The sequence below is a fragment of the Mobula birostris genome, chromosome 10, assembly GCF_030028105.1.
Source record: "Mobula birostris isolate sMobBir1 chromosome 10, sMobBir1.hap1, whole genome shotgun sequence".
In the NCBI taxonomy this organism is placed as follows: domain Eukaryota; kingdom Metazoa; phylum Chordata; class Chondrichthyes; order Myliobatiformes; family Myliobatidae; genus Mobula; species Mobula birostris.
In genome coordinates, this window is record NC_092379.1 from 54,774,624 (window position 1) to 54,797,569 (window position 22,946).

The 22,946-nt window shown below is 43.2% G+C and overlaps 1 protein-coding gene across 1 annotated transcript in view; it reads left to right on the forward strand.

Moving 5' to 3' along the window:
- actmap (actin maturation protease) overlaps positions 1-22,738 on the forward strand; it is a 30,636-nt gene extending 7,898 nt beyond the window's left edge. The window contains exons 3-5 of the mRNA XM_072269735.1: positions 5,672-5,740; positions 10,538-10,662; positions 22,515-22,738. Of these exons, the coding sequence (XP_072125836.1) occupies positions 5,672-5,740; positions 10,538-10,662; positions 22,515-22,738 (418 nt within the window). The remainder of the gene's footprint in view (positions 1-5,671; positions 5,741-10,537; positions 10,663-22,514) is intronic.
- Positions 22,739-22,946: the final 208 nt, after the last annotated feature.

The window sequence follows — 22,946 nt, forward strand, 5'->3', positions numbered from 1 at the left end:
AAATAGATATTTACATTAATGAGCTGGTGTACCTAATAAAGCAGCCACTGAGTATTACTTTAAAGATAGTAAAGGAACAAGAATTGGATTGCAAGATAAATCTAGTTAGAAATGTAAAGAACGAATGGTAAAAGTTTCCATTAATACAGAAAATGTTAGCAATATAAATATTAGTCCTAGAGTCTGGGGAAATAGTTATTACAAAATAAGGACTCGGTACATGTGGCAAACAGGTATTTTATATCCGTCTTTAGACCATAAGACCATAAGATAAAGGAGCAGAAGTAGGCCATTCGGCCCATCGAGTCTGCTCCGCAATTTTGTCATGAGCTGAACCATTCTCCCATTTAGTCCCACTCCCCCGCCTTCTCACCATAACCTTTGATGCCCTGGCTACTCAGATACCTATCAATCTCTGCCTTAAATACACCTAATGACTTGGCCTCCACTGCTGCTCGTGGCAACAAATTCCATAGATTCACCACCCTCTGACTAAAAAGTTTCTTCGCATTTCTGTTCTGAATAGGCGCCCTTCAATCCTTAAGTCATGCCCTCTCGTACTAGACTCCCCCATCATGGGAAACAACTTTGCCACATCCACTCTGTCCATGCCTTTCAACATTCGAAATGTTTCTATGAGGTCTCCCCTCATTCTTCTAAACTCCAAGGAGTACAGTCCAAGAGTGGACAAACATTCCTCATATGTTAACCCTCTCATTCCCGGAATCATTCTAGTGAATCTTCTCTGTACCCTCTCCAACATCAGCACATCCTTTCTTAAATAAGGAGACCAAAACTGCCCACAGTACTCCAAGCGAGGTCTCACCAGCGCCTTATAGAGCCTCAACATCACATCCCTGCTCCTATACTCTATTCCTCTAGAAATGAATGCCAACTCTGCATTCGCCTTCTTCACTACTGACTCAACCTGGAAGTTAACCTTAAGGGTATCCTGTACGAGGACTCCCAAGTCCCGTTGCATCTCAGAACTTTGAATTCTTTCCCCATTTTTGCCTGTTTATTTCTTCTGCCAAAGTGCATAACCATATCCTTTCCAACATTGTACTTCATTTGCCACTTCTTTGCCCATTCTTCCAATCTATCCAAGTCTCTCTGCAGACTCTCAGTTTCCTCAGCACTACCGGCCCTTCCACCTATCTTCGTATCGTCAGCAAACTTAGCCACAAAGCCATCTATTCCATAATCCAAATCGTTGATGTACAATGTAAAAAGAAGTGGCCCCAACATGGACCCCTGTGGAACACCACTGGTAACCGGCAGCCAACCAGAATAGGATCCCTTTATTCCCACTCTCTGTTTCCTGCCAATCAGCCAATGCTCTATCCACGTATGTAACTTTCCCGTAATTCCATGGGCTCTTATCTTGTTAAGCAGCCTCATGTGTGGCACCTTGTCAAAGGCCTTCTGAAAATCCAAATATACAACATCCACTGCATCTCCCTTGTCTAGCCTACTGGTAATTTCAAAGTCTTTACAACAGAAAAGACTGAGAAATGAAGCAATTTTGGAGTTGGAAGAGAAGGAGGAATTCTCTCAGGAAAGTTAGTCACTGGTTAAGTGGTAGTGGTTGGAGCAACACTCACAACACGCTGGAGGAACTCAGCAGGTCGGGCAGCATCCATGGAAAAGATCGGTCGACGTTTCAGGCCGGAACCCTTCGTCAAGACTGTAGAGGAAAGGGGCAGAGGCCCTATAAAGAAGGTGGGGGGAGGGTGGGAAGGAGAAGGCCGGTAGGTTCCAGGTGAAAAACCAGTAAGGGGAAAGATAAAGGGGTGGGGGAGGGGAGGCAGGGAGGTGATAGGCAGGAAAGGTGAAGAAGGAATAGGGGAAAACACAATGGGTAGTAGAAGGAGGCGGAACCATGAGGGAGGTGATAGGCAGCTGGGCGAGGGGGCAGAGTGACTTAGGGATAGAGGAAGGCAGGGGGAGGGAATTACCAGAAGTTGGAGAATTCTATGTTCATACCAAGGGGCTGAAGACTACCCAGACAGTATATGAGGTGTTGCTCCTCCAACCTGAGTTTAGCCTCATCATGGCAGTAGAGGAGGCCATGTATGGACATATCTGAATGGGAGTGGGAAGCAGAGTTGAACTAGGTGGCTACTGGGAGATCCTGTCTGTTGTGACGGACGGAGCGGAGGTGCTCGACGAAGTGGTCCCCCAATCTGCGTCGGGTTTCACCGATGTAGAGGAGGCTGCACCGGGAGCACTGGATGCAATAGATGACCCCCACAGACTCACAAGTGAAGTGTTGCCTCACTTGGAAGGACTGTTTGGGGCCCTGAATGGTGGCAAGAGAGGAGATGTAGGGACAGGTGTAGCACTTGTGCTTACAGGGATAAGTGCTGGGTGGGAGATCCGTGGGGAGGGACGTGTGGACCAGGGAGTTGCAGAGGGACCAATCCCTGTGGAAAGCGGAGAGGGGTGGAGAGGGAAAGATGTGCTTAGTGATGGGGTCCTGTTGAAGGTGGTGGAAGTTGTGGAGGATAATGTGCTGGATCTGGAGGCTAGTGGGGTGGTAGGTGAGGACAAGGGGAACCCTGTCCCTGTTGTGGTGGCGGAGGATGGGGTGACAGCCGAAGTGCAGGAAATGGAGGAGATGCGGGTGAGGGCATCATTGATGACAGCAGAAGGGAAACCACGATCCTTAAAGAAAGGGAACATTGGAGATGTCCTGGAACAGAAAGTCTCATCCTGGGAGCAGATACGGCGGAGACGGAGGAACTGGGAGTAGAGAATGGTATTTTTGCATGTGGTGGGGTGGGAAGAGTTATAGTTGAGGTAGTTATGAGAGTCAGTGGGCTTATAAACGATGTCAGTGGACAGTCTGTCTCCAGAGATGGAGACCGAGAGATCGAGAAAGCTGAGAGAAGTGTCCGAGATAGACCAAGTGAATTTGAGTGCTGGGTGGAAGTTAGGAGTAAAGTTGATGAAATTGACGAGCTCAGCATGGGTGCAGGAAGCAGCACCAACACAGTCGTCAAGCTGGGACCTGATGGTCTCTATCCCGAAGAAGAGGCCATTGGGATGTTTAATGCATTGGTTCTGATTTTCCAAATTTCCCGAGATTCAGGGAAGATATGATGAAACAGAAGCAGTGAATCAGTTCCTCAGAAAGGAGGGGAAACAGAAAGGAGCGAATTAGGACCCATGAAAATGAAAGAAACTGCAGATGCTGGAAATACAAAGGGAAAGTACTAGAAACATTCAGTGGGTCAGGCAGGGCTGCTGCCAGATCTACATTAAATGACAGAACAGGTTCCAGGGTCAAGTGGCCAATTCCTATTTATACTTTGAAAGTTCATATTGCAGGATAGCATCATATCTTACATATTAACGCAAGTGTGGTGCTGTAGATGACATGGAAAGAATGTGTACTGTCTGCAATGACAGCCTATTCACCATTGGAATTCAGCACAGCACTCGGGTAAGGCATTCCTTTGATGGATTAACCCTCGGGCCCTGTGGGCTAGTTAATATTGTAACCCTGTGGGCTAGTTAATATTGTCAACCCTGTGGCCTAGTTAATATTGTAAGGGCTAGTTAATATTGTAACCCTGTGGGCCAGTTAAAATAGACTCCATGTGCTTAGAGATCACCCAAGGTGTAGGCGCCGCAGTAGTGTAGCAGTTAGCTGAATGCTATTATAGCTCGAGGCATCGTAGTTCACTGTTCAATTTCAATGTCACAAGATCAGAAGATATCAGAGCAGAATTAGGCCATTTGGCCTATCGGAGTCTGCTCTGCCATTTCATTGTGGCTAATCCAAATTTCCTCAGCCCCAATCTCCTGCCTTCTCCCCATACCCCTTCATGCCCTGACAATCAAGAATCCATCAACCTCTGCCTTAAATGTACATAACGACTTGGCCTCCACAGCTGCCTGTGGCAAAGAATTCCACAGATTCTCCATTCTCTGGCTAAAGAAATTCCTCCTCATCTCCGTTCAAAAAGGACGCCCATCTAGTCTGAGGCTGTGTCCTCTGGTTTTAGACACTCTCACCACAGGAAACATCCTCTCCACATCCACTCTATCTAGGCTTTTCACCATTCAATAGGTTTCAACTAGGTCACCCCTCATTCTTCTGAATCCCAGCAAATACAGGCCCAGAACCATCAAACGCTTTGCATATGACAAGCCATTCAATCCTGGAATCATTTTCATGAACCTTCTTTCGACCCCCTCCACTTTCAACATGTCCTTTTGAAGATAAAGGATCCTAACTTGCTCACAATACTCCAAGTGAGGCCTCACCAGTGCTTTATAAAGTCTCAACATTAAATCCTTGCTTTTATATTCCAGTCCTCTTGAAATGGATGCTGACGTCTCATTTGCCTTCCTTACCACAGACTCAACCTGGAAATAAACCTGTAGCGAATCCCAAGTTCCTTTGCATCTCAGTTTTTTAAAATTTTCTCTCCATTTAGAAAATAACCAACCTTTAATTTCTTCTACCAAAGTGCATGACCATACATTTCTCAACACTGTTTTATCTGCCATTTCTTAGCATATTCTCCTAATCCTTCTGTAGCCTCCCTACTTCCTCAAAACTACCTGCTCCTCTAGCTATCTTCATATCATCTGCAAACTTTGCAACAAAGCCATCAATTCCACCATTCAAATCATTGACATGCAATGTAAAAAGAAGCGGTCCCAACACAAACCCCTATGGAACACCACTAGTCACCAGCAGCCAGCCAGAAAAGGCTCCCTTTATTCCCACTCTTTCCCTCCTGCCAATCAGCTGCTGCTTTATCCATACTTGAATCTTTCCTGTAATACCATGGGCTCATAGCTTGTTAAGTAGTCTCGTGTGTGGTACCTTGTCAAAGGCTTTCTGAAAATCCAAGCACACAACATCAACTGATTCTCCTTTGTCTATCCTGCTTGTCACTTCTTCAAAGAATTCCAACAGATTTGTCAGGTAAGATTTTTCTTTGAGGAAACCAGGCTGACTACAGTCTATTTTATCATGTGCCTCCAAGTAGCCTGAGTCCTTATCCTCAATAATCACCTCCAATGTCTTTCCAACCACTGAGGTCAGACTAACTGGCCTATAGTTTCCTTTCCTCTATCTCTCTCCCCTCTTGAAGAGTGGTGTGACATTTGCTCCCACAGTCCAAAGCTGTATGGGGTAGAAGGTTAATTGGTGAGTATACATCATCCTGGGGGTTGAATTAGGGGCTGCTGATGGGGTAGAAGGTTAATTGGTCATTATACATCGTCCTGGGTGTTGAATCAGGGGCTGCTAATGGAGTAGAAGGTTAATTGGTGAGTATACGTCATCCTGGGGGTTGAATTAGGGGCTGCTAATGGAGTAGAAGGTTAATTGGTGATTATACATCATCCTGGGGGTTAAATTAGGGGCTGCTGATGGGGTAGAAGGTTAATTGATCATTATACATTGTCCTGGGTGTTGAATCAGGGGCTGCCAATGGGGTAGAAGGTTAATTGGTCATTATACATCATCCTGGAGGTTAAATTAGGGGCTGCTAATGGGGTAGAAGGTTAATTGGTGATTATACATCATCCTAGGGGTTGAATCAGTGCGGTGCAACTCGAGGGGCTGGAAGGTCCTGCACTGTTATAACTCTAATAATAATAAATTGAGCAATGTAGATTTTATAAGATTCTTTTTATCCCCTCGCAGTTTTGGTAAAAAGTTGAACTGGTTACTAATCAATGCACCCGTACCCTCGATGATCCAGGATGGTCCACAGTAAGTATACATCATTTTTTTTAACTTGAGTAAACACCGTTAATTTGTCTAAATTATTTTAGCATCTTGGATATACATTGTAGGTTCAAGCCACATTCTGGTTCAAAGTTCAAAGTAAATCATTCTCGTTCAAAGTAAAGTTATTATCACAGTACATATATGGCACCCCATACCTGAGCTTTGTTTTCTGAAACGCATTTACAGAAAAATTAAAAGATATTATAAGGTTCATGAAAACAATAAAGGCTGACAGACACCAATATGCAAAAAAATTGTGCAAATAACATTTAAAAATAAATAAATAATACCAAATTGTAAAGTTGGGTGCCTTGGTAGCATAGTAGTTAGAGCGACTCCTACTACAGCTCGGGAAGTTGGAGTTCGGAGTACAATTCTGACATCCTCTATAAGCAGATTGTGAGTTTTCTCCAGGAGCTCCCATTTCCTCCCACAGTCCAAAGAGGTACCGGTTAGTAGGTTAATTGGAGATTGCACATTGTGCCGTGATTAGGCCAGGTTTCAGTCAGGGGTTGCTAGCCATCTTGGCTCGAAGGGCCTGTAGGAACCATGTGGCCTGTGCTGTGTGTTTATTAGGTATACTAGGGTAACAAGTCACATTATCACATTGACACAGATCAGAATGGCCTATTTAGCTGAGACAACAGATATTGAGGGATAAGAACACCTTAAAGGAACAGTCGAAGAAGCTAGGAAGAAAAGGCGGAGCAGCTCCGAAGAGACCGGGGCAGCTGCGAAGAAATCAGGAACAACAGCTTTGAAGAGACCAGGAGCAGCTTTGAAGAGACCAGGAGCAACAGCTTCAGAAGAAGATGGAGGAGCTTAAGTTGCAGCCAGGATGGCAGGAGTTAAAGCGCAAAGGGCTATGAGTGCTGAACATGCTCCAGCAGAGCAATTCTCTGTGTGAGTTCCGATGCTGACATGGAACCGAGAAAATCCAGCTTCCTCAATGTCAAGGTGGATGCATTTGAGAATCAAAAGCCTATGAACCACGAGTTTGAAGCCCAAGGGGTAGTTCACTCTCTGCCTGCACCAAGGAGGTACTCTGGACCCATGCCATATTCAATAACGCGGGCTTCTGAGAACACTGATGACACTGGTGTTTCAGACGATAAACATCTAAGTGCCGTGCTGGAAACCGTAAGGACACGGAAGGAAATAACAAGCACAGTGAAGCAACAGTAACACATTGCATCTCCACCTAAAAGGGAGATTCCAATCTTCGATGGCGGTCCACGGCAGTAGCATTCATTTATGAATAGCATTGAAGGCAAGGCTGAAGATTATTGTGACTGTCTCTATTTTCTTGAACAGACCCTGAAAGTTACCCAATAGAGCTTGTCAGAAGTTTCCAGCAAGCCAGCCAGGGCAAGGATATCTAAAGGCCCATTTTTGGTGATGAGCTCAAAATTATTGTGTCCTGCGTGGAAAAGGTTCCTTTTTGGCCACATGTCAAATCAGACAACATGAAACCTCTTCAATAGTACAGGCTTTTTCTGAGAATTTATTGCAATGCCATGGGAGAAATGCAGGCCCATACATGAGTTGAACATGCCTGCTAATCTGAAGATTGTCGTAAATAAATTGCCCGATGAAAGAATGGCGATCGGAGCTATATGAACTACAAGCAAGGCACAACCGTAAGGTTACTTTCATGGACATTGTTGATTTCATTGAATGGCGAGTGAAGATTGCTGCACACCCAGTGCTCAGGAAAGTATACAATGCTACATCGCGAGCAGTAAGCAAAGGTGTGAACAAAACTGGGTCACCAGTTCATTCTCAAGCTAAAGGAAGCAGCCTTGCCACTACAGTGGCTACTGTGGAAAGTGAAACTGAGCCTGGAGCTGATGAAAAGGGAAGTTTGGAACGAGACATGAACGAAGCAAACACAGCAGCACCTTGGTATCTAATGGTGTTGGGGGCTGGTGATCACGATAGTAATTGCAGTTCAGGTGAAGTCAAGAGTAACAAGCCAGTGGTTACTTGTGCTTGCCTAGATCAAGGAAGTACAGCAGTGTTCTGCACAGAGAGCCTCATGAACAAGCTCAACCTGACGGGAAAAGGAACACACATTCTTTCTTGTGCCGTGGTCACGAGAAGGATGTGAGTAGCTATTTCATTTCAGGATTGAAAGTGGCTGACTTGGATAGTAAAAACTATTGTGACCTGCCTAACATCTATACCAGGAAAGTATGCCTGTCTACAAAGGGAAGTATGTCTTGTCAAAGGGATCTTTGGGAATTGTCTCACGTGAAGCATATTTATTTGCCGGAAATTGCTTCAGAAATTGAGCTGCTGATAGGAATGAACAAGGCACTTGAATGGCAATGTTAATGATGCATCCTATGCAATCAGAACAATGCTGGGCTGGAATGTTATGGACCATTGGAAGGAGATCATGATCATGGAAGAGACTGCACTCAGCCAGCGCTGACAGCTAATGCGACTTCAATTTTGTGCTTGGATGAGATTTGGCAGCAGTAATTCAAGACAGATTTTCCTGAATGCGGTCAGGAGGAACAACCTGGTTTGCCAGGAGAAGAGCAATAGCCTGCTTACCAAAAGAGGACACGTTGAGATTTCATGTCTCCTGTGTCCTAGCAGCACTGAGTTGTAATTATTCTAGTATAATAATTAGGGAGCTGGAACATAGGAGCTTTGTATTCTGTGCCGTGCATTTATTATGTGTATATAGTAACTAGTCACATTAGAGGGGGGTGTGGTAGAAGCAGAGGGAATAAGTTACATATTCTTGCTTATTTCATGGCAGTTTGTAGCTTGGGAGCAATGGAGGTGGTATCTTTTACTGACCGCTGAGACAAAGCTCAATAATGCTGAATTGTATGCTTGCTAATTGCCAGTGAAGAATTGAATAAAGGGTTCGACTGAATCATCGGGGCTGTGGGCTGGTGCCGCAGACTGGCAGCAATTGTTTTGTTTTAATTTTAGATCAATTTTTTGCCACTACAGGACCTATTCTGTGCTGTATCTCAATAAATAAATACATAAGGTCCTTGAAAGTGAGTCTCTAAGTTGTGGAGGCTGTCCATGCTGTTCCAGTGGCCTGGTAGTTATAGGATACTAACGGTTTGTGAACCTGGTGGTGTGGGACCTGTACCTCCTGCCCCGTGGGAGTAGCGAGATGGATGGTGGGGGCCCTTGATTCCGGATGCTGCTCCTTGTAGATGAGCTCAGTGGTGGGGAGGGGTTTTCCTGTGATGGTCTGGGATGCATCCACCATTTTTTGTGGAAGTTTTCTTTCCCACACTTTGGTATTTCCATACCAGTCCATACCCTCCACTGTGCATCGATAGAAGTTTGTTCAAGTTTTAGATGACTTGCCAAATCTCCACAGATGTCTAAGAAAGTAGAGGTGATATCTCGCCTTCTTTGTAATGGCACTTACGTGCTGTTCCCAGGACAGATTCTCCAACATAAGTAACAGTAATGAATTTAAAGCTACGATCCTGCCATTCTACCGACACATACGCATTTTTTTTAGCTGTGGGCTGCAATACAAGTGAGTGCCACAGTGTCAAAGGTCTTCGCCGTGCTTTCTCTGTTCAGTGGGCTGGTGGAAGCTGTTGTAAAAGTGCTGAGTTTCCCCAGTTGTTCCTATATTCATACCTCAACCAGTCTAACAAAACCACAATGACTGGCCTTCTGTCTCATCGTTTTTCTTTGTCTAGTGTGCCCCTTGTGTTCACTGAAATACCATCCAGGCCATGCACTCTTCTCGCTACTGCCATCAGGAAGAAGGTACAGGAGCCTCAGCACACACACCACCAGGTTCAGGAACAGATATTACCCCTCAGCTATCAGGAAGAAGGTACAGGAGTGTCAGGACCCACACCACCAGGTTCAGGAACAGTTATTACCCCTCAGCTATCAGGAAGAAGGTACAGGAGTGTCAGGACCCACACCACCAGGTTCAGGAACAGTTATTACCCCTCAGTGATCAGGCTCTTGAACCAGAAGGGATAACTTCACTCAAATTCACTCACCCCATCACTGAACTATTCCCACAAACTATGGACTCAGTTTCAAGAACTGTTCATCTCATGTTCTCGATATTTATTGTTTATTTATTTACCATTATTATTTCTTTTGTATTTGCACAGATTATTGTTATTTGTGCACTGGTTGCTTGTCTGTCCCTTGAGTGCAGTCACTCATTGATTCCATTTTGGTTCTTGTATTTATTGTGAATGCCTGAAAGAAAATGAATCTCAGGGATGTACATTGTGTCATATTTGTACTTTGATTATAAATTGATTTTGTAAGTTGTAAGATCATTAATTGCAAAGGCATTTTGAATCATACATGCACAGAGTCCGCACTAAGTGCCTAGCACCCATTTACACTGATCCTGATCCTGTTTCCTTCTGCCCCCACATTTTACAGTTTACAGTGACCAATTAATGTGACAACCTTGTTGGAATGTGGGAGGAAATTGGTGCACTCGGAAGATGTGCAAATGTCATACAGGGAGATCCAGAAGTCAAGATCAAACCTGGCTCTCTGCAGTTTTGAGATTGTACAAATTGTGCCACAATCAACTCTTTCCAAATTTAATCCAAACATTCAAAACATTCACATGCCTACCTCTAGTCCAATTGGGTAAAATTCCAAAACAAAGAGCTCGGGGTATAGAATAAAGGATAAATTTGCTGCCTGGATTCCCCCGTCTAAGCTCCATCTCCCCTTGCCATGGGTCCATGGGTTGTCCCCCGCATTTTTCAGCTCTTGCTGCAGCGATGGTTTATTCTGTTCCAGGTGCGGCCTGGTTGCCCTCTGGATGGCTGGACACTTGCTGAATGCACCACAACCTGTGAGTCTGGAGGACATTGTGAACTGTGCCATAGAGAAGAACTACACCGCTCAGGGAGAGATGTTCTCAGGTGCTGTCCAAAGCACAGTGTCATATAACCCTGCAGCTTCTCTACCTCACTCTTTCCATGATTGGTTCCCATTGGTTCTATGATTGGCTCCCGTCGGTTCTGTGGTTAGTTCAGTGATTGGCTCCCGTCGGTTCTGTGGTTAGTTCAGTGATTGGCTCCCGTCGGTTCTGTGGTTAGTTCGGTGATTGGCTCCCGTCGGTTCTGTGGTTAGTTCAGTGATTGGCTCCCGTTGGTTCTGTGGTTAGTTCAGTGATCGGCTCCCGTCGGTTCAGCGATTGGTTTCCATCCTTTCTACTTTACAGATTAGCCTGGCTTAGTGTTACAGAGCACAAAAACAGGCTCTTTGGCCCATCAAGACTATACTGACCAAGAGGTATCCATTCTATGTATCAGCACAGGAACAGACTGTCTAGCCCACAATGTCAGTGTTTACAATGATGCCAAATTAAACTAATCCCATCAAGCTGCACCCCTCTGTTCCCTTCCTGTCTAAATACCTCTTAAACATTGCTGTTATGTCTGCTCCTGCCTCTTCCCCTGCCAGGCAGTTAACACCTTATGTGTAAGTCGGTTTTAAACTCGCCCCCCCCCCCACCCCTGCCACTCCGAAGCTATGTCCTCTAGTATTTGGCATTTACTATCCTGTGCCTTTCATAATTGTATAAACTTCAATCAAGTCTTGACCAAGCCTCTGACACTCTCTGGAAGACAATCCAAGTTTGTCTAATCACTCATTATAGCTAATATTCTCCAGTCCAGACAACATCCTGGTAAACCGCTTTTGCGCCTTTTCCAAAGCCTGCTCATCCTCTCTAAAGTGTGGTGACATTTTTGACCTAACCAAACTTGTACACACAAAATGCTGGAGGAACACAGCAGGTCAGGCAGCATCTATGGATAGGAAAACCAGTCACCACTTTGGCTGAGACCCTTCACCGGGACTAAAATGTCAGCTGTTTATTCCCCTCCATAGATGCTGCTTGGATTGCTGAGGTCCTCCAGAATTTTGTGTGAGTTGCTCAAGATTTCCAGCATTTACAGAATCTCTTATGTTTGTAACCAAAGTATTATACAGCTGCAACATGACTGGCAACTTTTATCCTCAGTGCCCTAGCTTGCTGTAAGTTACAACCCTATCTACCTGGGTTGCAAGTTTCAGGGAGCTATGAACTTCCACCCCAAGATCCCTCAATCCCTCAGTTTCCCTGTGCATCCCTCTGTCCCTCTGTACACGCTCCCTCTGTTCCTGAAGGTCCCACCATTTATTATTTTTTTCATTGTTGAGAGGTACAGCGGAGAATGGCTCTAACAGGCCATTGTGCCACATGGCCCATTTCCTATGGATTTTAACCCGTCTGATCATGGGACAATTTAGAATGGCCTACTGACCGGCATATCTATAGACTGTGGGATGAAACCAGAGCACCCAGAGAAAATCCACACATTCCACTGGCAGGATGTACAGTGTCCTTACAGATAACCTTGGGATTGGTCTCTGGCACCCACAAGCTGTAATAATATCATACTAACTGCTACGCTACCATATTCTCCTCCTGTATTTGACAACTGGAAGTACAACAGTTCACAATGAAATGCTGTCATTTCTCTGCACAGGTTAAGTCCTAATGTGGACCACGATCTCTGGCAGCTCACCCTGCCCTTTCAGAATGTCCCGTGCCTGTTCAGGGACGTCCTTGATCCTGACAAGAGTGAAGGCAACACACCACTCTGGAGTCTCTCCCCTCCTCATTGCCTCTGAACATGCAGTGGCCTATCATTACCACTCACCAAGAGTCTGACCTTCTCTGTAGTCATGCTGTCGCTGCTTTGCTTTACCAAATTGGTGTATTTTCAGAGAGGGCAATAGCCACAGGAATGAAAGGGTTAATATGAGGAGTGTTTGGCTGTGAGCCTGTTCTTGCTGGAGTTTAGAAGAACGGAGTTCAGAGGTATAATAAATCAACCATGATGGATTAGCGGAGCAGACTGGATGTGTCTGCTCATGGACAGGAATGGTTACTTAGAGTGCCAGGCTTTAGATGTTTCAGAAAGGACAGGGAGGGAGGCAAAAGAGGTGGGGGGCGTGGCACTGTTGGTCAGAGATAGTGTCATGGCTGCAGAAAAGGAGGAAGCCATGGAGGGATTGTCTGCAGAGTCTCTGTGGATAGAAGTTAGGAACAGGAAGGGGTCAATAACTCTACTGGGTGTTTCTTATAGACCACCCAATAGTAACAGGGACGCTGAGGAGCAGATAGGTAGACAGATTCTGGAAAGGTGTAATAATAACAGGGTTGTCGTGGTGGGAGATTTTAATTTCCCCAATATTGATTGACATCTCCCTAGAGCAAGGAGTTTAGATGGGGTGGAGTTTGTTAGGTGTGTTCAGGAAGGTTTTCTGACACAATATGCAGAGAAGCCTATAAGAGGAGAGGCAATACTTGATCTGGTATTGAGAAATGAACCTGGTCAGTCGTCAGGTCTCTCAGTGGGAGAGCATTTTGGAGATAATGATCACAATCCTATCTCCTTTACCATAGCATTGGAGAGGGATAGGAACAGACAATTTAGGAAAGCGTTTAATTGGAGTAAGGGGAAATATGAAGCTGTCAGGCAGGAACTTGGAAGCATAAATTGGAAACAGATGTCCTCAGGGAAATGTACAGCAGAAATGTGGCAAATGTTCAGGGGATATTTGTGGGGTGTTCTGCATAGGTATGTTACAATGAGACAGGGAAAGGATGGTAGGGTACGGGAACCATGGTGTACAAAGGTTGTTGAAAATCTAGTCAAGAAGAAAAGAAAAGCTTACGAAAGGTTCAAAAAACTAGGTAATGGTACAGATCTAGAAAAATATAAGGCTAGCAGGAAGGAGCTGAAGAATGAAATTAGAAGAGCCAGAAGAGGCTGTGAGAAGGCCTTAGTGAGCAGGGTTAAGGAAAACCCCAAGGCATTCCACAAGTATGTGAAGAACAAGAGGATAAGATGTGATAGAATAGGACCAATCAAGTGTGACAGTGGAAAAGTGTGTATGGAACTGGAGGAGATAGCAAAAGTACTTAATGAATACTTTGCTTCAGTATTCACTACAGAAAAGGACCTTGGCGATTGTAGGGGTGACTTACAGCGGACTGAAAAGCTTGAGCATATAGACATTAAGAAAGAGGATGTGCTGGAGCTTTTGAAAAGCATCAAGTTGGATAAGTCACCAGGACTGGACGAGATGTACCTCAGGCTACTGTGGGAGGCAAGGGAGGAGATTGCTGAGACTCTGACAATGATCTTTGCATCCTCAGTGGGGACGGGAGAGATTCCAGAGGTTTGGAAGGTTGCGGATGTTGTTCCCTTATTCAAAAAGGGAGTAGAGATAGCCCAGGAAATTATAGACCAGTGAGTCTTACTTCAGTGGTTGGTAAATTGATGGAAAAGATCCTGAGAGGCAGGATTTATAAACATTTGGATTTACAAGGATGTTGCCTGGATTGGGGAGCATGCCTTATGAGAATAGGTTGAGTGAACTCGGTCTTTTCTCCTGGAGTGACAGAGGATGAGAGGTGACCTGATAGAGGTGTATAAGATGATGAGAGGCATTGATCGTGTGGATAGTCAGAGGCTTTTTCTCAGGGGTGAAATGACTAACCCGAGAGGGCACAGTTTTAAGATGCGTGGAAGAAGGTACAGAGGAGATGTCAGGGATAAGTTTTTTATGTAGAGAGTGGTGAGTGCGTGGAATGGGCTGCCGGCGGCGATGGTGGAGGTGGATACGATAAGGTCTTTTAAGAGACTCCTGGATAGGTACATAGAGCTTAGAAAAATAGAGGGCTATGGGTAACCCTAGATAATTTCTAAAGTAAGTACATGTTCGGCATAGTTTTGTGGGCTGAAGGGCCTGTATTGTGCTGTAGGTTTTCTACGTTTCTGTTTCTCTGTGTCAAATGGCCTAATTCTGCACTTCTGTCCTATGGACATTCCTGCTTTATGTACCTGCCCCTCCTAGTGATCACCTCTGACTGAACCCGTGGTGTGGCCACCTCTCCTCCGTGCGACTCCCTCCGCCCCTTGAATGTCCTTCAGTAAGTTCATGTGCTGCTCCACCTCATCCATGAGGTCTGAAAGGAGACAGACACACTTACTGCAGAATTAGTCATCGGGGCCCTTGACCTCCCATCCCTCACAGGAAGAGCACATCACTCCACTCATTCTAGTCCTCGAGTAGCCACTAGCTTAAAATAGAGAAGGAAAGAAAGTTATCTTCCCTTGAACATTGACACCAGTCAGCCTTCCACTTAAGTCTCCATAGTAGAACCCTCTGAACTTTGACCTCAAAAGAGCCCACATCAAGAGGACTGCTGCCTCTTGCCTCCATTTTGTGTGCCTTTCTTTGATCTTAATACGAACTCACCTCACTCTTCTTTTCAGAGCTTGGTAACTCACCTTGTCTCACCTCACTCTTCTTTTCTGAACTTGGTAACTCACCTTGTCTCACCTCACTCTTTCAGAACTTGGTAACTCACCTTGTCTCACCTCACTCTTTCAGAGCTTGGTAACTCACCTTGTCTCACCTCACTCTTCTTTTCTGAGCTTGGTAACTCACCTTGTCTCACCTCACTCTTCTTTTCTGAGCTTGGTAACTCACCTTGTCTCACCTCACTCTTCTTTTCTGAGCTTGGTAACTCACCTTGTCTCACCTCACTCTTTCAGAACTTGGTAACTCACCTTGTCTAGCACTTTTAGCTGCTCCTGATATTCTTTCATGCCAGATTCCAGGCTAACTGACTGGTGGGCTGGAGGTAACAGTGCACTGTTAAAGTGACATTGTATTGATAAGGTGTTAAACAGAGACCCAGTAGCTTTATCAGGTGTGCTCATTATATGAAGGGCAATAATAGTCAACCAAAGTCATGAATGTCTTTATATAAAAAAAAACACCACTGAAGGAATTCGGCAGGTCTGGCAGTATTGGAGGGAATTGGACTGTCGACATTTCAAGTTGAGACCCTTCATCTGGAATGAAAGGTAAGAGGGATAGAGCCAGCTGAGAGAGGCGGAGAGGAATGGTGGAACAATAACTGGCTGGTGATAGCTGGACCCGGGTGAGGAGGGTGATAGGCGGACAGAGGAAGGGGGAGGGGGAATAGCGACAGAGGCTGGGAGGTGATAGGTGGATCAGGTGAGGAGGGTGAGGCGGACGGAGGAGGGAAGGGGGTAATAGTGACAGAGGCTGGGAGGTGATAGGTGGGGACAACAAAGGATCGCAGAATTTCTTTTTTTTTAATTTTATTTTTATTTGGATAAGGAATTCACACATATCATGTACTTTTTTCACACATATAACCTTTTCCATTTTTTTATATGTATAAAACTACAATTATTTATACATTCTTAAGTACACATTGAGATGGTATAAAAGGAAAATAAACATTTAAATAGATAATTATGTACTGTGGTAAATCTAACCTATTAGGCTAAGTAATGGAATTAGTTGTTAAGAAAAATGGTAATAATAGTTTCTATATAACCCTTCTGGACCATTTCCACTGGTCCAAAATGTTGTATATAAGCCTATGTATCAACCATTGTAGGTGTTTATAGCCTAATTTGTTCATGCTTGCTCCTGCCCGCAGACATAATTATCTAATCCCTATGTACTTATTTACTTAATTTTTTCATTTTTTTATCCCTTTCCCAAATCTTTCCCTTTACTTGTGTTAATTCTCTATTTTCCAAAAGAAAACAAAAAAAACAAACATTTAGACTAGGCGTGCTTACGTTAGCAATATTACTGTGTTGATGAGAAGAGCAGTATAAATCATTAGGAGAGTCATCTAAGTCTGCTCGCATTGGGGTTATATATTCAATCCATTTATTCCAGATTTGATAAAATTTTTCTTTTTGAGTTCTCAGGGAGTAAGTCAACTTTTCCATTTTAAATATTTCCAAGATAATTTCGTACCAATCTTCTAATGTAGGTGGTATTGGATTTAGCCATTTTCTAGTGATTGATTTCTTACTTGCCGCTAAGAGGGCCTGCAGCAACTTTATATCTTCCTTCTGTTCAAGAAACAATACATGCCCCAAATAGAGCGTCTCAAAGTTCAGAGGTATCTGGGACCTAAGTACCTTAACTAATGTTCTATGAATACCTTCCCAAAATAGACTTAATTTAGGGCAATCCCAAAAAATATGAAAATGATTTGCCTCCTTGGAGCCGCACCTTCTCCAACACATCACATTTGTATCTTTATATTTTTCCTGATATGGGGTCTTGAAGTATCTTATAATGTTTTTCCAACAATGTTCTCTCCAAGTCAAAGAATTAGTCGAGGACCATTGAAAGCTGCAGATTTTCTCCCAAGCCTCCTCTGAAAGTACCAACCCCGCTTCTTTCTCCCACTTCTCTTTAATATACAGTGTATTTACATTTTTAGCATGGGAGAGTGCATTATATAATCGAGAAACTGATTTACTAGGTACTGAACTGCAAGCCGAGTTCAGAATCCTGAAAAATTCTAATTCTACTGTTGATAGGTCTGTATATCTACAACTCTGGTTAACATAGTTTCGTACTTGAAGGTACCTAAAAAAAGTCATTATGTTCTAGGCCATGTTTGTCCTGCAGGATTTGGAAACTTTGTAATACTCTTTTATCTATAAATGAGAGGTAGGTTGTAAGACCTTTCTTTATCCATAGCTCAAATCTTTTATCTCCTCTGTTGGGAAGGAATTCGGTATCATATGCACACCATCTAAAGAGTTTTAACATGTTATTAATTCCACATGAATTAACCACCTTCTGCCATACTTTTAATGTAAGATTTATCCAAGCGTTTTTAAATTTTTCCAACTGGGCCATCAATCCTTTGTCAGCTATTGAGGCCTGAAGAGGAAAACTGTCAACTAATCCAAATTCTACTTCCTTCCATCTAGCCTTATATTCCCTATTACACCAATATAACAGAGGGGTTATCTGTGAGGCGTAAAAATAATTTCTCAGGCAAGGAAGAACCATACCTCCTCCTTCCTTCCCTAACTGTAAGGTGTTATATCGAATTCTAGGTTTCTTTCCTTGTCAAATGAAGCGGGAGATCCATTTGTCCCATTCCCTGAATTGATTATCATCCACCTCCACCGGTAAAGTACGGAAAAGATACAATAACCGAGGAAGAATATTCATTTTTATAGTATTTATCCTCGAATTTAAACTTAAAAAGGGGATAAAATTCCATCTATGCATATCTGCTTTTATCTCTGAGATTAATGACCCATAATTTACCTGTGACAGTGTTGAAAGATCCTTCAGCAGGGTTATTCCTAAATATTTTAATGATTTAGCTTCCCACTTAAGATCATATGTATCCTGCAATTTCTTGGATGGTGTATAATTTAGGGACATAACCTGCGTTTTCTTTACATTTATTTTATAACCTGATATTTTCCCAAAGTCATCCAACAGTGTAAACAATCCTATAAATGATTTTTCTGGTTCACTCAGATAGACCAAAACATCATCTGCAAATAACGCCACTTTCTGTTCAATCCCTGCCACCTTGATACCTTTTACAATTTCGCTCTGTCTTATTAGTCGGGCAAGCAGTTCAATATATAGCGCAAAAAGGAAAGGAGAAATTGGGCATCCCTGTCTAGTGCCTCTCTCTAAGATGAAGGAGTCAGAGAGGTCCCCATTTATCTTAATTTGGGCTGTAGGGCTGTCATATAGTGTCTGAATTACTTTAATAAACTTTTCTTGAAAGCCGAATCTTCCTAACACACTGTATAGGAATGTCCAACTAACCGAATCAAAAGCTTTCTCAGCGTCCAATCCTACTACCATTGTCTCTGTCTTGTTCTTATTAACCTTTTCCAATCTGCACGCTAATATAGATGTAAATAGTTTGTAATCTAAATTAAGAACACTAATTGGCCGATAATTGCCACATTCTAGTTTATCTTTACCCTCTTTAGGAATAACTGAAATAATCGCTTCTCTCCAGGAAGGTGGAGTTTCTCCTCTCCGCAAGATCCAATTAAAGGTGTTAAGTAGTAATGGGGCTAACTGTGTCTTCAGGGACTTGTACCACTCTGAGGTAAACCCATCAGAACCCGGGGACTTTCCAGCCTTTAACCTAGAGATGGCCACGTTCAGTCCTTTGACAGTTACTGGTTCTAATAAACTTTCATTTTGTAAATCTGTAAGTTTAGGTAGATCTAAAAAATTCAATACACTGTCTATATTGGGCTCATTGGGGGCCCGGGGTTGGGAGTACAGCTCTCGATAATATGTTTCAAAACTCTCTTGAATTTTCCCTATTGTACTCTCCCCAAGCTTTGTCTTTGGATTCTTTATTTTATGAATTGTATTGTCTGCTTGTTGTTTTCGTAATTTATATGCTAATAATCTAGCTGATTTACCTCCTACTTCATAATTCTTTTGTCTCAGGTAAAGAAAATTTCTTTGAGTTTCCAACGTATAAATATCGTCAATTTCACTTTGCAATTTCCTAATTTCCTGTTTTCAATTTGAATTACTTTTGTTGCTATCTACAACTTGAAGTTGTTTTAATTTTCCTTGAAGGTCTGCTAATTTTTGTGCATTGATTTTTTTCATGTGAGCGGTAACGGAAATAATTTTCCCTCTCAGTACAGCTTTCAATGTATCCCATAAGATCAATGGTGATGTTTCTCCTGTGTCATTAAGGTCTAGATATTCTTTGATTTCTCCCCTTAATCTCTCCATTACTTTCAGGTTATTGAGTATATGTGAGTTTAGCCTCCATAGTGTTTTCCTCATTTTCCTTTCCAGGATTAGAGACATAGAGACTGGGCTATGATCCGACAGATCAATTGTTGCAATATTACAGTTTTTTATCCTGAGTCTATCTGTACTAAAGATAAAGAAATAGTCTATCCTTGAATAGGCTGAATGAGGTAAAGAGTAATATGCATAATCTTTACTAGTAGGGTGTAATTCCCTCCAGACATCTATAATTCCCAACTCCTCCATCATGAATTCACTTTCCGAGTCAGAGGTTTATTCTGAGTAATTATTCTTGAAGAATCTAATATGGGATTTAATCTAATATTAAAATCCCCTCCACAAATTACTACCCCTTGAGAACTGACCATTAGGTCAAAAATGTGTCTATAAAATGACCATTCACAACCTGGAGGAGCATAAACATTCAGCAATGTTATTTCTGTACCTTCTATTCTTCCTGTGATTTTTACAAACCGTCCTTCTTTGTCTCTAGTCTCTGAAATATGTTCATAATTAAGAGTACTTGATATTAAAGTACCCCTCTTTTGTGACTCAATTTATATGATGAATAAAATACATGCTTAAAGCCCATTCTTTTTAATTTTCCATGTTCAGATTGGCTCATATGTGTTTCCTGGAGGAAAGCTATTTGTGCCCTCTCTTTTTTCAATTTAGACATAATCTTATTTCTTTTAATTGGATTCAAAACCCCATTAACATTATAGGAAATTATTTTTACCAATTCAGTTTGCATTTTTCTCTAGTAGAAAAAAAACACTCCTTTTCTAACCAAACAGTAAGCAATCCCTTCTCAACAGTAAACCAAGACATATAACCACACCCTAGACATTTTTGAACGTGCAACATTTGAAAATTTTTCCCGACTTCCCACAGTGAGGCCTGAGCACCGACCCGCCTCAGTTCAGAGGGATAACCTCTATCTTCACCCTGTGTTAGAGGGCCCTCAGCAGTTTGAATAATCATAGAGAATTTTCTCCTATTTATGTCTCGACCATATTGCTATCATTCAAGTTATTCCGTCTAGTTTATTTTCAGTTACCAGTTTTCATTTTACCTTTAAGTCCGATTTACTCTTTTCAGTCATTTCTCTTAATTAATCTGTATTCTCTGTACATTCGCATCTGAATATTTACAGCTTTTCCTTGTAGTTTGACACTCTGGTTCGTGTGGAGCGTCCTCGCCCCACTAACTGCCACGACTTCTGCCGAATCCTCTCCAGTAGCGACTCTGGTTGGGTGATAACTTTAATAGGTAGCTCCCGGTCCGCCAGGTCCAACGTTGCCTCCTCCACCGTAGCGTAAGTTTTTGTCCCTTCGTCGTAAAAGACTCTCAGCCGAGCTGGATACAGGGTCTGGAATCTGATGTTGTTTTCCTTCAGGACTCTCCGTGTTTCCGTATATTCCTTCCGTCTGGCAAGAATCCCCAGTGCGTAGTCGTGGTCTAAACTGATTTTACAGTTGCTCCACATGAAACCTTTCTTTTGCCATGCCCTTTTAAGCACCTCTTCCTTCGTTCTGTAGCTGAGAAATCTGACCAGAATCGATCTGGGCTGGGCGCCTGCTGGAGGCTGTGCTGCCAACGCGCAGTGAGCCCTTTCTATCTGTAGTTCTTTTGCGGCCGTTATATCAAGGTTCTCTCTAAGTAGCTTCTCCACGAAGGGAATCATCAACCTGGGTTTACCTTCAGTTCCTTCGGGAACACCGTAAATCCTCACATTTTCCCTTCTCGAGCGGCCTTCTTGATCTATTAGTTTCCACTGGAGCTGGTCTTGCAGCTTCAGCATTTCTGCTATCACCTCCTCTGCGTTTTGTAGCTTCTCTTCAATTCTAACAATCCTCGCTTCGGCTTCATCTATCCACGAGTTAGTTTTTACTATTTCTCCTTTAATATCTTCCAGCTGTTTGCTGTTATCTTGTCGGAACTCGCGAATCTCTCCGAGAATCAAGGACAGAGTCACCGATTCCCCCTCATTATCTCCGTCCTGGCTTGCCGTGGGGGAGCTAGGCCCGTCGCCTTGCTGCGTCTCTTTATGTTTGTCAGCCTTCGGAGCGGACTTTTTAATCTTGTTCTTAGACATCATCCTTGCCCCTTTTATTAATATAGTTATGCAATATTAAGTATTTGTCTAAATTCGATTATGGAGCAGTTTACCTTCTTTTTTGTCGAGAGACCCTTTCCTTACGCCGCCATTCCCTTGATGACCCCGGCTTGATGACTAATTTCTGGATCGCAGAATTTCTCCAGTAGTTTCTTTCTTAGTCCAGATTCCAGCATCTACAGTTTCTTGTGACTTCACTAATAAATATTATTTGATCCCTAAATGTTTGCAAGGTGGCAGAGATTTATACAGGAACAGACTGCTGCTCTTTCTGTATTATAACTAGTTAAACTATGATATCCTAATATTGTGAATTGGAGGTCCTCCACTGGTTGGAGTGGACCATAGAAGTTATGTCTTAGCAGCCTATGTTTAGTAGATACGTAAGCCAGGCCAGTACGACATGGAGAGTAAGCTGTCGCCCATGCAACAGGCTCCCCGTCTCCGTGCAGCTGATGAATCGAAAGGAACATCAGCGACCAAAATAGTTTGGCACCAGTGGTGTTGCAGGAGTTGCCAGTCAGTGTTGAATTCTACGTAGCCTTAGGGACACCAGCTCTGGATTTTTACTCGGAGATTTACTTCCGCAGCTTTCCCCATGAGTAGGTATAATTGCAAGGCAGCTGAGGTTTGAGATCAGAGTTTTCCTTCTCCTGGATGAGCTGCCAACCACGGCTGACAAGCCTCACGTGCCTGAAGTAACTGGTTTTAAGGCCCCAGTGACCTTCCTTTACCTCTTTCCCTGTCAGTAGAAATGTTTCCGCTGGGTTTACTAACAAAGCCACACCTGAAGGCCAGAATCTGGACTTAGTTGACACAGGTTATTTGAAACACACTATAGTGAGCATTTAATAGGTGGTGGAAGCTTATTCCCACTAACTCCCCTGTCCCCTCCACCCCAACCCCGCCTATGACAATCTTAAGGAACCAAGATGGTGAATGGAGCTAAATTAATGCCTATGATCATTTTTCTGACTGCAGGTGATAATATGGTAAAGCTGGCAAAAGAAGTTTTTGCATGTCACGGGGAAGTGCTCTCTGGTGGTTTATTGGGCATTAACAAAACCCGAATACTGCGTCATCTGAAGGCTGGATATCCTGTGTTAATACCGTTATCCTTGCAAATTACCTCACTGATGCAAAGCCTGCCCAGACTGGGGCTGCTGCTCATGGATGCTTGGCCAGATGTAGACTTGAATTGCTGAATCTACGGAAAGGTACAATGAAACTCCGATAATCCGCTCTCCAACGTGGAAATGCAGATGGTTCCGCATTGGTCAGACGAGACGACACTTGGAACAGTTTTGGGCTCCTTATCTAAGAAAAGCTGTGCTGTCAACAGATCAATGGGTTTCAACAGGTACATTTAATGTCAGAGAAGTGTATACAATATACATCCTGAAATTCTTTTTC